The sequence below is a fragment of the Xiphias gladius genome, chromosome 11 (genome assembly GCF_016859285.1).
Source record: "Xiphias gladius isolate SHS-SW01 ecotype Sanya breed wild chromosome 11, ASM1685928v1, whole genome shotgun sequence".
Classification (NCBI taxonomy): domain Eukaryota; kingdom Metazoa; phylum Chordata; class Actinopteri; order Istiophoriformes; family Xiphiidae; genus Xiphias; species Xiphias gladius.
Window position 1 is genome coordinate 26439907 of NC_053410.1, and position 14036 is coordinate 26453942.

A 14036-nucleotide genomic window follows, 5' to 3' on the forward strand; every position below is an offset into this window, starting at 1 on the left:
AGAATGAGCTTTCATAGTCAACTTTAACGCAAAAATTAAAAAAAAAAGTCCCTCCACTGATGAAGACCGTGAGATGCAGTTGAAAGCTCTTGAAAAGCTTGTGTTAAGTTTTGCTTATTGGTTCGTGTTTTTTGCAGAATGCTATTTCTAAGGCCAAGATTTAACTTTCAAACACAGCTCTTAAACATACTCAAAACCTTTCTCTCAGTGGAAAATATCTTTCCACTGATCGGGTTAGATCAGTGGAAAGATATGACCCAATGACAATGTGGCAAAGAAGTCAAGGCACTTGGCTCGCCTAAGCAATCATTTCCTCTGTTGAATTAACTTCCTTATTCCATCTGAGGTCACAACTAGAGTCTTTCATGTCAGTATAACCTAACTTCTAAGTCTTTCTGACTGACTGGCACTGTTAGTTCAGGACTTGGCTCCTACTGTGCGGAGCTTCCTCCACACCCTGTTATTCATTAGAAATGCCTATTACCATCCAGGAAGCGTGGGCACACACAGGTATAGTTTGTAACCATCAATCAGAAAAACAGATGTGTGCTCCACTTAAGTTGGCTAGACTCTTAGTTATACCATCTTTTTTTAATAGTCATATCATACAACTTGGGAGTTGTCCTCCTGAAAACTAGAAAGGGGAAAAAAAGAAATACTTAACTATTTGTCCTCCCAAGAATTTGGCTTATAACAAGAGGAACCATTTAGGCCTGGTGCCTGGATAACTAACACACTTGGACCAGGATGAAGTTTCTTGCATTGCTTCCTGATGAAACAAGCTAAAACAAGCATGACAAATTATCCAATTTATGGCCAATTCACAGCTCCAGTCCTCTTGAACAATGCTGCCTCTTTCCACACAGTCTGTAAAAAAGTATTATTCTATCAGTAGTTGTGCACTCAGCCAGTCTTGAGTAAAGATGGTTTTGCAGGGCAAACTTAAACCTGAGCCCAGTACCCCACAAATCGTGATAGAAACAAGTCTCTCCAATTGTCTAGTTTAATTAACAGAACTGATATCTCTCCTCGCTGTCTAAGAACCTGATGCATTAAGCAGATGTCACCTAAAATGGTAGCTAATAAAAAAATTTGGTGTGCAGGCAGGGAGCAATAATTGAAGATAACAGGTTTATTAGGTGTAGGAAGAGGTGAAGACACTTACAGGAGGTCCTCTTGGGCCAATGATAGACAGACCTGGTTCACCTGGTGCTCCCTATGGACAGATAGAAAGACAGGAAGAAAACATAACTAAAGGATAAGATGGAGAGGGGATTCCAGTTGCTTTCTCAGTCACCTCCATAGATCAGTGAAATTCAACGCATCAATGCATTCCTCCAAAGGTAAATAGCTATAAAGGGGGAAAATCAATCTACTAGCACATACGTACAATGTGTCTTTATTGTATATAGATACCAACTATCAGACAACCACGGTGGATAACTTTTGAAATAGGTGGTGCTAGAAGCTTAGTGATGTAGTGACTATTTGTAGGGTTATATGGTGAACTGCTGAATAGGAAAGAAAAGTGATCTCAGTGACTTTGACTGTGGCATGCTTGTTGGTGCCAGACAGACTGGTTTGGGTATTTCTGAAACTGCTGATCTCCTGGGATTTTCACACACAACAGTCTCTGGAGTTTTACTCAGAATGGAGCCAAAAAGAAAAAACATCCATTGAGCAGCAGATCTGTGGACGGAAACACCTTTGTGATGAGAGAGGTCAGAGGAGACTGGCCAGACTGGTTGGAGCTGACATAAAGGCTACATTAAGTCAGATAACCACTCTTTACAACTGTGGTGAGCAGAGAAGCATCTAAAATGCAAACACATCCAACCTTGAGGTGGATGGGCTACAACAGCAGAATACCATGTCTGGTTCCTCTCATGTCAGCCAAGAACAGAAATCTGAGGCTGCAGTGGGCACAGGCTCAACAAAACTGGAGAGTTGGACACTGGAAAAACATAGCCTGGTCTGATGAATCTGGATTTCTGCTGAGGCTTGGACCCAAGCTGCCTTGTGTCAACAGTCCAGGCTGGTGGTGGTGGTGGTGGTGTACTGGTTTGAGGAATGTTTTCTTGGCTCACTTTGGGTGCTTTAATACCAATCAGTCATGATTTGAATGCCACAGCCTGTCTGAGGATTGTTGCTGACCACGTGCTTCCCTTTATGGCTACAGTTTACCATCTTCTAATGGCTACTTCCAGCAGGATAATGCTCCATGTCACAAAGCAAAATTTTTCTCAAACTGGTTTCATGAACATGACAATGAGTTCAGTGAACTTCAGTAGAACAGCTTTGGGATGTGGTAGAACAAGAGATCGGCAGTATGAATGGGCAGCTGACAAATCTGCAGAAATGATGTGATTGAGTCATGTCAACATAGACCAGAATATCAGAGGAATGTTTCCAACACCTTGTGGAATCCAGGCCACGAAGAACTGAGGCTGTTTGAGAGCAAAGAGAGGAACTACCCAGTATTGGTAGGTTGTTCCTAATAAAGTGCTCAGTGAGTTTATGTTCCCAGCTTGGTAATAAAAAGGAAGCCAACAGATTATTTTGGAGGTGGATCAGGAGAGCGATCCAAAAAGCCGCCCCTCCACTCTCCATGGTCTTGGCAGTCAGGTTACTATTTCTGTTCCCTCATGCTTGGCTAACAAACACACTTATCATTATGGTATGACAGTCAGGAATGTGCTGTGTGTTTCCCCTTTCATTTGCACTGTAGGTCCTACACATAACGCGTTGTATTTGGTGAGAAAAAATCTAAAAACCTGCTTTTTCTGGGTTTGATACAGCTGATACAACAGACATATTTATTTTCAAATTGTTGAGGTGAAACAGAAGACATCACATTCAAACTGCCTTAATTAATTAATTTATTAATTCATGTTTTGCCCACCTGGCAGTAGTGGAACACAGTGAAGATACATCTTGGTATGGCAAATGTGTTGTCAGCAGACACAGACCAACATTATCATCCCTTTGGAGTGAAGTTTTTGGCCAGCATATGAACTGTATGGCCAATATTTATTCTTTTAGCTCTGTTTTGGTCTCCAGCAACTTCAGAGAAAATGATCTGGCTCATTAGCTGCTATATGTTGCACTTTCTTCACCAGATAGTTGCTTAGTTTGTCTGTCTGCTGTTTAGTGCTGGGCAGGTGGTATCGTTGGATACAAAGGCGATAGGAAAATACATTTTCTGGCTGAAAAAGCAAAACATTGTGGTAAAAGAGGCTAAAAAACTCTGTCGAGCTGAGGGGGTCCACATAGTTGTCCACTCATCTCTGAGTGTTCGTTACAGTGAGCTACATACATGGTGAGTTTAGTCAGTCAGTGTTAATATATTTACTAGTGCAGGTAAAAAGAAATAGAAACCTTTGGGGAAATATGGTCAGTCAGCACAATGGATGTAGAAAGTGACTAAGTTTATGTCCAAAAATGTTCAGCTAGTACTTTAAAGCTGCCCCGTGGAGTTTTGTTTTAAACAAAGTTTTGCTTCTTCATTAAACATTAAAAAGGCCAGACTTTGGATTGTTTACATTCATGTTTATTGGCTAGCACTCTTCCTCTTCCCTGCCTTTTCTGTGTATCACTGCATTTTTTGGCATGTTACTGCCACCAGCTGTTCTGTGGAATAGTGAGAAACCATTGGTATGCACCACGCAAACACATCTGCGTCCTTGTGGTCATGCATAAGAACAAAGAAAAATGGGGACACTTGCTTCATAGCTCTAACAGTGGTCAAAAAGTCCAAAGGGTACCTCAGTTTAAGTTTTATTTGTAAGTAGCTATGCATTTCACTTGATGTAATCCCCACATCTGAGTCGATAATCACTGATGAACTTAAAAATCAACCTTCAACAAAATGCAGCAGACATGACACTTTTTGCGGGTAGAGTTCATCATTACATTGAAATGAATAAGAGTGATCATTTTGATTTTTATGTCCCTGTACTGCTGGCATAGGCAGATTTACCGTACGTTCACCATCTCTGTTGACATACTTTTGCAATTCATGAAGTCATGAAGTGGAAAAATGTTGGAACCTACAGTAAAATTTGTCTTGCATGTAATTTCCACCTTGAGGCCAGTAATCTTTTCTCTCCCAGCTGGCAGCTCATATTTATGGTAACTTCAACATAACAGAGAGCTAAGATTTAACTTTTGCGTGACACCACCAGTAACAACAATATGTATCTCACATATAACTCTATCCGTTCTTAGTTCTCTTTGAGAATCTCCTCAATTATTCTGCTGTGGCCTCTATAAATATCTCTCCACTTTCTTTAGGGAGTCTTAAACTAGAACTTTTAGACGCTTATGTGACAAATTGTTACTATTGTGTTTCAGAGTGTAAAGAGTTCAAGTAATCCAACCAGGGTGAGAAACCATTTACAGAATGTGATCGTAATGCTGTTAAAAAATACAGATTTGAGTACCCAATATAAATCACATGCTACCTGTGGACATAATACAGTCTTAACCACCACTAACCACCAACTACACCCCCCACTAAACCACATCAGCAATGTCTCAAATGACAGCCTATTTATATTTCATCACTTTTATACAACTCATCCTACTTGCACTCATGCAAGCAGACTGGATTGATTATGAGTGACCAAAGTAAAAAAGGCCACCAAACCCAAGCCAGAAAATTATAGGACAAATTAGCAGTTTGTATTTGACTGCTGCTAAATTTCCTAATCCTGCTGAAAGCCCATGCTCCTAAACTTACCTTCTCCCCTGCTTTTCCTTTTAAGCCCTGGGATCAGTCACAGCAGAACCAGTAGCATGCAAAAAGGTGTGAAGGGAGAAGGGAGGAGAGAGACACAAGAGAGAGAGGAACCAGTGTTAGAGTCATGGAGACGTTCAGGGCATGCAGCATCTTCCAGGACTAGTCATGGGGAGGGGGATGGTGACAGAGCTAAGGGGAGCCATTATATGTGTAAGTTTAGTGTACCTAAGTGGAAGCTAAATGCCTCAATGTGTTTCAAGTAAAGTGCTTGACAGATCATCTAACAGTGTCTGAAACATCGTTTCTGACAGCGGAATCAGGGGTCCAACTATTCATCCAACAATTTTTGTAACTTTTTTCATTATTCACAGATCACTTAATATGTGTTCAATCAAGTTCCTTAAATGCTTTAAAGGAGAGATAATCCAAGTGTTATGACCAGTAGTAATTTTCATCATGATGATATTACATGACAGGCAAAAGAGACAGAGTTGTTGGACAGACTTTTGCCTTTAGATGTGGTGTGATGGGATTTTTCACAGCCACCCTCTTTTAAAGCATACTGAGACATTAAGGATTGCTGTGTGGTAAAGAGCTACGTGTATACTCAGGAGAAAAACAGAAAGTGCAGTTTCCTTAAGCCCCAGACCACGGTGTCATATGAGTGAAAAATATGTGTTACATATTCTCCACATGTTGCAGGGTTTGAGTTGTTTGAAATATGGCAATATCCAAAAGAAATGTTCAAAACTAACAAAATGCATTGTGTGGTAAACCTGTAAATTACACACCAATGACTGTAATCAATACCCAAGTGAAACAGATTTTGTAATACGTTGTTGAGCTTCAAAAGTTTCACACTGAGCAATTTGGGGATTCTAGGCATTGTTGGTTGCTGAAGCAAAATCTGGGAACATATGTCTAAACAAGATTGCAGTTACAGTTATGGTAAAACAATTCTATTATTTGTGATTGATAATGCTGTAATTAGTAATTACATTTGTGTTATGTAATGTTAATTGGATATTTCCTGACATCACTGTGTAATTAATGGTCTGAAAATTAAAAGGCTAGCAAACTAGCCTTGGTAAAGCCTTGGATTGTTGACTGTTATTTCTGTAGCAGTGGTAATAGTCTTATTTCATATTTGTATAGTAATGCCACTATTAAAAAATTACAGTTTACAAGGTTTTTGTTCATGATGTTGCATTACAATCAATGATACATTTAGTTAAAGGCCCCAAACACCACAGGTGTCTTCATTTATTTTGGTTGGTTTAGACCTCCGCTAGACCTCTGCCTGAAGGTGGGTAAAACTATACTGGGTGTACATGAGGTCACAGGATTCCTTGAACTAATTGGAATGATAAGGGTGAAATTTGTCCCACCCTAACAGGTGCAACTCAGCAGACAGCAGAGAGTGAAGGAGACCTACGAAGTGCTCTAAATAGCCAATATAAGTGTAATATCCTGTGTGGGAGTACCATACGTGTGCAGGGCCTTTCAGAGGATACATTTTATTCATAAGTAGCCTTTGTCTTAAGTCACTGCTTTCCTTAGAGCTAATACATTGCTTTTTCCATTGGCCATGCCATATGAATATAACCACTACTACAGTGTACTTGAAACACAAACCCAAATCACTCACCATTCTCCCAGGAATTCCCATACTTCCTTTGTCACCCTATTGATCAGTGCAAATTCAGAAGAAACAGGGGTCATTAAGAACGTTGTGAACTCTTAAAGGGATACCTTGCCATTTAGACTTAGGGGCTCTTTGTCATTTTCAAGGCAGAACATGAATCGAAATAATTGAATTTAATCTGAATCAAATTCAACTGAGACATTATAAGAAAAGCAGTTGCCACACATCCCTAATATTGGTTTGTTAGCACTGTTATAACTGATCATTGAACCTAATGGGTCCTACTACTGGGAAAGAGATGCTAATAACTGGGTATAAACAGTTTGTAAAAGTCATAATGCCATGGTATCCATTTAAAGTATAAAATAATTTGTGTTGAGAGGGCTTAGTCAGTTCACCATGCCATGCCTAATGTTAAAACTAGAGACAAGCATTTCATGATACTGCGATAGAAAAAACGACTGATGCAGTCATGCCCAACCCAAGACTCCCGATAACCTAAAATATTCCTTCATCGTTTGAGGCAGGTTGTTGGTTGCCATAACAAAAACTCTAATCTGACAGATGTTGAGTTTAAGGTCCTGCTCCATAACTTTATGAACACTTGTCCACCCTGTATCTTCTTTCACACTACTTCAGATATCCCTAAACTTGAGCTGTGTCAAAATAACTTAAATGAGGGTATGTACTTCTAAAGCCTTTTAATGTACCTCCCTCTGCTGGGAAGGACAAGGCTAGTTGTAGCTGCAAGTCATAGCTGTGAGTCATAATCTTTACCTGTGTTTAGGAGCTGTCATCTGTGAGGAGGGATTTGCGGAGATAAAGGGCATGGCTGAGCAGATTTTTGTAATACTTATGTGAGCATTTGGGTACACCTGCTTGATGTCCTGATAATAAACTCACAACATACTATACATCACAAACCTATTTAAGTCTTAAAGATATTCAGAAGGAAATAAATGATATTCTCAAGATTTATTTGAAGATAAGTATTCGTGCTTAATCAAATGAATCTGCAATTTCCTGAACTGAAAGCCAGTTCAAGTAAAGAATTCTTCATTATAAATTAGACATAGGGAATGAAACATTGCACAAACAAGGCTTTTGCTCTACTGCTATACTTCTAACTTCTCCCACTGCATAAAGGTATCAGAAGTCTCAATGAATACCTTTCAGGAAAGCTTTGTCAATCCTAGTTTAGTGACAACTGTAGTTACTGTGATTTGCTGCTTTTAAATAATGCAGATCCACACAGTTCTGCTCATAGTGACACATATCGGCCGCTGGAGGCAGCTGCTGGCCATAAATAGTCAAAACTGGCATCTGATATTAGGAAAATTGTAAAGATTATAATTTAAAGAATTATATGATGTGTTGATATTAAGTACCTAGTACCTAGTACCTAGTAGGCTGGCTTTGTGCAATTCATGCATGAGTTTAAATGCCATAAAGCCACTGCTAACCAACTAAACCACAAAACCACAGCATGTTTTTACTCTGTGGGGCTCATTACCTATGACTATTATGTATGTCTGTCTCTGTTCTGACATAATGGCAACCCGCTTCAGTGGACGTTTAAGAGAGACCATATGGCTGCTAGCTGAACGGCTCCAAGAGGTTTAACTCAACAGTCGCATCTCTTTCTTGAAAATTGAGTTTCCACAGGATGTCCGATTTTTTAACAGTTTTTATCCGGGCACAAAGAGACTCCAACCGCCTCCAATCACTATTCTGACTATGCCACAGGAGCATCACAGGTATTATAAGGTGATTTAGCAACTGCATGGTCAATTTTCACCTGATATTTTATCAGACAGTGATTTTGGCCAAGAGTGAAGGAAGAATTTGACAATTCACGTTGATGTCTGAGTAAAATGTGAAGCGATATACCTATGGAGTAATGCCAAATGAAGGTATAGTGCCTGCCTTTCACATTTTAACCAAGCTTATACCACTCCTCATCTCTTCTGTGTAGACTGAGTCTGCACATGGATTCAGCTGTTTTCATACCCGGTATATCAGATTTGCTGGTATCTCTGTCATTAGTATGTGGCATATTTTTAAAGGACTGAAATACTATCAGACTACAGCTGGGTCCTTTGATGGCCTGTCCAAGTTTCTGATTTAGACTTTGGAGAGCATGGCACCAACAAAAATGGTTTTAATGCAGAGCTTGGAGCTAACGTGCCTAACATGATTATTTGCTGTAACCACAAGATACAACCTTCACTAGGATAGGGTCCTAATGCCATGAGACGAATTGAGTGCTTTTTAAATCCTCATTTAGTTCATGTGTTGCACTACACTTCCACGGATGGAAACCTGATCGCTGCTGCACTGTTTCTCCTGCTGTATGTCCTAAGCATGTTTCTAAAACTTATTCCTGTCTGAAAAGATATGGGTCAGGCAGGCTGTTTTGCCTGTCTACCTTTCCCTTGCCGCGCCTGTCACTCTGTTGTGTGATTCTCAGAGTTATTAGGGCCTTGGTAGTCTCACATTCATTGGTGTCTCATCATACACACACACACACACACACACACACACACACACACACACACACACACACACACACACACATACTAAGCCATGAGCTGACAAACACATTGCATTCAAATGATTAATGAAGGTCCTTAGCAGTGGAATGTCAAGGTGTCTGAGTGATATTTACAGCCTTAATGGGCCTCGGCTGGACTCTAAATTCCGGCAAAAAACACACACATTTGCACTTGCAAACACATTTGTTGTGATACAGTTTTGCAGTGGCACGGGTGACACCAAAAACTTGGGAAATGCAATTTAAGAATTATTAATTCTTAAATTCCATGTCCAAGGGGGCTAGGAGGAATTATAGGAATACTCCACACAGTGAGCTTTGTCTACCTGTCTGTGGAGAAATATAAAGTCTGTGTGCGTGCAAGGCAAGGAAGGAACAAAGTGCTTATGATCCATCTGTCATATCACTGTGGTCTCTTTCCTTTGGTTTATAAAGACCTATCGTGCCACAGTCTGACATAACCACCCTCTGTGGAAAAACACTTCCTCCTGATTTTCAGTTCTTACAGGTACTCTATCAAAAAAACCACATCCTCCTGCCATCATTCCGTCAAAGACTGCTTGTGACTTCATTTCCCACTGCTTGATGAATGTAATCAATCACAAACCATCAGAAAGAATCTCCTCCTCACTTTGACACAAAATGTCAGTGGTTTGCTGTTTGTAACTGACAACATAGGACAAAGGTCAGATACTAGATAGCCATTTCATCATTAGAAGCATGTCGGTCTGTCATGTTGAGACTGCTAGATCAGCAGAAAGAGGAGGAGAGTGTTAGACTGAAGAGAATATATATGTGTATATATATATATATATATATATATATATATATATATATATATATAAGAGATTTATAAAAGCATTACATTCAAGCTATGGCAGAAATGAGGACAACATTGTAATTAAAACAACCAATAGATACTGTTGAGGTTTTAAACCTATAAGCACTTAGTTCCACTGCGGTATTGACATCTCTGAGGTTTCTGATGTGATCACAGAAATAAAATGGATTCAGATTGTTCAGTTAATTCTCATACCATGTTAAATGTATCTATCATTATTTGAGTTTTACAGAAATTCCTTTGATGGATGATAGTGCAGAGGGCTCAAGTTTAATGCAACCCTGTTTCCTTAAAAATACACTCATACACAACTAATTTGCAGCATAAATTGTGTTTTCTAGGAAACATAATCCTGCCTAGATTACATTTTATCTACATAAGGAATATTTTTTTGAACAAATCTCCAAAATTACTTATCATTTGTGTCACTGCCTGGAAACATTACGTCTTTCACTTTTCAATATTTAACCAAAACCGCTTTCTTTTCCTAACTACAAAGTGTTTCAGTAGTGTAAACCTCTTCTGTAAACCTATGCAACTTTTTGCCACACGAGCTAATTTCAAGATAATGGTTTATTTAATTACCGCAATGTAATATCGTCCTCTACACAAAAAGCCGTGGCTCAGTGAGTTATTTAGCACTCCCATTCCTGCTCTGCTTGTGTTTTGGGACTTTTACAATGCGTAATCATCGTCCGCACTCTCTCACATCAGGTGTGTTACGTGGAATGTAATACTTTCACAATGTCCATTCAGCCTGGGCCTGGAGCAGGAGAGGGCCATAGCGCAGTTTATGCTATTTTACCTTTAAATCAGTAAATAACAAAGCTGTCTGTTTCATCCCTTTATATTCAAGAAATAAATATACAAATGTCAGTTAGATGGTTATCTGCATGAGAAATAAATAAAAAGAAAAAAAAATTCTAATTTTATAATGATCATCTGCTCCTAGTGATCAACTGACCCAGACAGATGTGATCACTATAAGCAGTTTCCACTGAGTCTTCTCTCTGATGAATTCTTTGAGCTTACTCTTAAATCTGTACACTATCCAGTGCTGGTTAACCTTACTGTTCAAGAACCTGAACAGTTCATTGACAACGTGCTCCACATGTCATTATTCGGTCTTCCAGCCACACGGGTTTTTTCTTGAGGTCATCAAAAAATTTTCTATTTCAGCAACAACAGTCTTCAGCCCATGAGAGATATGGCTGCCCATGATGGGCGACACAAGATGCAGCGTCTCCTAAATCACCCTCAACCAAGCTGAAATAACTCCCTATGCGTGAGACAATGAGTGTGGATGAAAAATGGTGCCACTTAAGGGCAAGAACAGAATCAAGCAGTACCTACCCAGCAAATCCTTTCCCGTTCTGGGTATGTAGTCTCAATTTAATCAATAAAACCTCCAAAAAAGAACCAAGAAATTATATTGAATCATTAAATGTGATGTAGAGGGTTGCTTTAAAGACAGTGTGAGGGTAGCTACTTTGAAACTTTGGCTAGTGAAGCCAGATGAACCTGTTAGGGGCCCTAGTTCAAAAATTAGGTTAATGGTCCTCAGTTAATCCCTGTTCTTTCAGGCCCTAGTTTTGCTTTGTGCTAATTTGATTTATTCAAGACAGGGTGTCAAGATCAGGAAATTAAAGTAGCACCAATTCTAAATTAGCTTATCACCAACCAGTTGGCTTACAGTACGCCTGGAGGTGTTATGGCTCCTGGACTTTGGGGTCATGGATCCAGGTGCCTAGGTGGATATCCAGCCTTGGGGAAACTAAAATCTAGTTTTAACTGGAAGAAACTAAGCTACAGCAACACTATATTTTACTAAACGAAGCAAGCTATGGAACAAACTACTCAGCAAGTGTATCTTAACACACTGCAGCTCTTTTACATCAAGAGACACCTTGAAATATAATGCACTAATTATTCTGTGCTCTGATTCGTAACATTACAAAAGAAAATAAATGTGGATGTCAAAGACTCGTGATGTTAACTTTTCCTCTAGTTTAAGCAATATGTAGCTGTAGGTTACAGTAAATGACATTAGCTAGTATAAGCTACTGGTCATACCAGATCAAGTAAGACCAAGTATTTCTCATGACTTTAACCTTTCATTTGTAAGACAGAGTTTGCGTTTGTGTTCTTGTTGTTCTTTCAAAAGTTGCAAAACCATACTTTGATCAATGCAGCAAGTATGTTTCCTCCAAAACAAATTTAGCAAAGCGAATTACTATATATACTTTGTGTGGGACATAGTTGTTTAGGGATCCTCTGATAACGACAGCTGGATATATTTAATTTAACTATATCTATGATCAATAAACTCATTTGAAAATCCAAATAAAGAAAATAGCTATTCAGTAGAGAGCAGGCAGAGAGATCAATACTGCAGTGATCACATATGCAAATACTGTATATGGAGACATACAAAAACACCAGTTAAAAAGAGAGTTACCGGAAAGCCTGCTCGTCCAGGAGGACCCTGAAAAAGGGGTGAGAGAAAATTGGTACAAAAAGGAAAGAGTAAATTTTACAGATAAAGTCCACATAATGAAAGATACCTGTACTGCACCAGGCCAAAATAAAATGAAAAGGAGAGACCCCACGTAGTTACTATCACGTAGGGATGTTGCCACACCAGAAATTTGGTAGTCATTACCCAATACAATTGGAAAAGCACAATTTTCAAAACATCAGAGGCTACTGCACACAAATTGTGCTAACACACACACATCCTTCATATAGTTAGTGTGCAAGCAGTAGTTTAAATGGACAAAAATGGTGACAGACCAATAGTGTGAAAGTTTTACTTTAAAAAGTCAGCGTCATATTTCGACAGACTGAACGGTAATGGTGTTGCCTACTAACGTTATGAGCCATTGCTACATTAGCCTAAACAAGATAATATTAGCCTTTGAATGTTGTGTGTTGAGCATTACTACGACAAATGCCAGCTGTCGCAATTTGCAACCAATGACAATAACATTTCATTCATTCTACAATGTAATTAATTCAGTCCACAACTGAAACATACTCACATTGAATTCTGTGTATAGATCCGGATGCCTGTCTATGAGCTGCTTAGATAAGTTTGAGGTGTTTCCTCCTTTGAAGTGCTCCGTGACACCGTTTGCATTTTGGCTTTTGGTCATCTATAACTTGTCCCTGATGAATCTGATGATATCTCCATACATGACTTTTATCGTGTTTTCTTTTTTTTCACAAGTTGTGGTACACCTGTTGCTGCACCTGCAGTTGCCACCGCCATTCCACGTGTTGTTGATATTGTTTACTGTGTCTACCTTTTTCTTCTTCCAATTGTATTTGACATCAGACTAAAACAGTTTTAGGTTTATTATGCTGCCCTCATCAGTCCTAGAAGAATCACGTCATGTCCATGAATCATGTCCAGTATCTGCGACAACAAGGTACCGTCACCAAGAACAAGTACTGTCACCAATTCAGAATTTTGGCATGGACTTGGTACCATGACATCCCTACTGTTATGTATGTTTTATTTTGGCCTTTGAAGGGTCAGTAACAGCACACACAAAGAAAACAGCTGATGCAGTCACATGCCTCTTTGAATTCTGGTAAACAGGCATGCGGTGAATCATATTTTAACACAACACAAGATTATTCTGAACATAAAAGAACAAACAGTTTCTTCGTTTCCCCACGATGACTCATGCAAAGGTTGGCTTTGGGAGAACACATGCTGAATGTCATTATGTTGCTGCATAACAAACCCTATTCAAAACTCCTAACCCTACTGGAATACCTTTCTAATCCAGACATGGCAACATGTCAGCACAGTGGCTTTCATCAAAAACAAATCACAAGGAGCTAAAATATAATGGCCATCAGTTATGTCCAGGTTCTAAAAACAAGAAGGAGCACATTGTCAAAAGTCTAGTAGGTTTTGTTTTCATTAAGCGAGCGGAACACAAATCACTGTTTCTTGTGTGAGCAGCTCTTTAGTAAAGGATGGAATGCTAATTGGTTGGAAGTCAAGACAGGAACTCTTGACATTTTCCAAAAAGCTGATGAGGCACTGACTCTTGACTGGGGAGAATGATAACTGCCTGCTCTCGAATGCCTGCATGTCATCAATATTCCTCCATGAAGAGTCTGGTGAGAGTGCCTCACTTCCCAGAGAGAGAGAGAGAGAGGGAGAGTGTGCGTGTGTGTGCGTGTGCATGGGTGATTGCTGGCCAGCAGCAGGAGAGAGGGAGTCATCCTTCTCACATCA

At 39.4% G+C, this 14036-nt stretch overlaps 1 protein-coding gene across 12 annotated transcripts in view; it reads right to left on the reverse strand.

The window, feature by feature from the left end:
* Positions 1–14036, reverse strand: part of col13a1 (collagen, type XIII, alpha 1) — a 151447-nt gene that overhangs the window by 64040 nt on the left and 73371 nt on the right. For 10 of the 12 annotated variants that reach the window (XM_040138556.1, XM_040138566.1, XM_040138559.1 and 7 more), the window contains exons 4-7: positions 12240–12266; positions 6390–6425; positions 4742–4768; positions 1166–1216 (exon numbers count right to left, since the gene is read on the reverse strand). In XM_040138556.1, coding sequence (XP_039994490.1) covers positions 1166–1216; positions 4742–4768; positions 6390–6425; positions 12240–12266 — 141 coding nt within the window. The remainder of the gene's footprint in view (positions 1–1165; positions 1217–4741; positions 4769–6389; positions 6426–12239; positions 12267–14036) is intronic. The other 2 variants (XM_040138563.1, XM_040138564.1) reach the window with 2 other exon arrangements.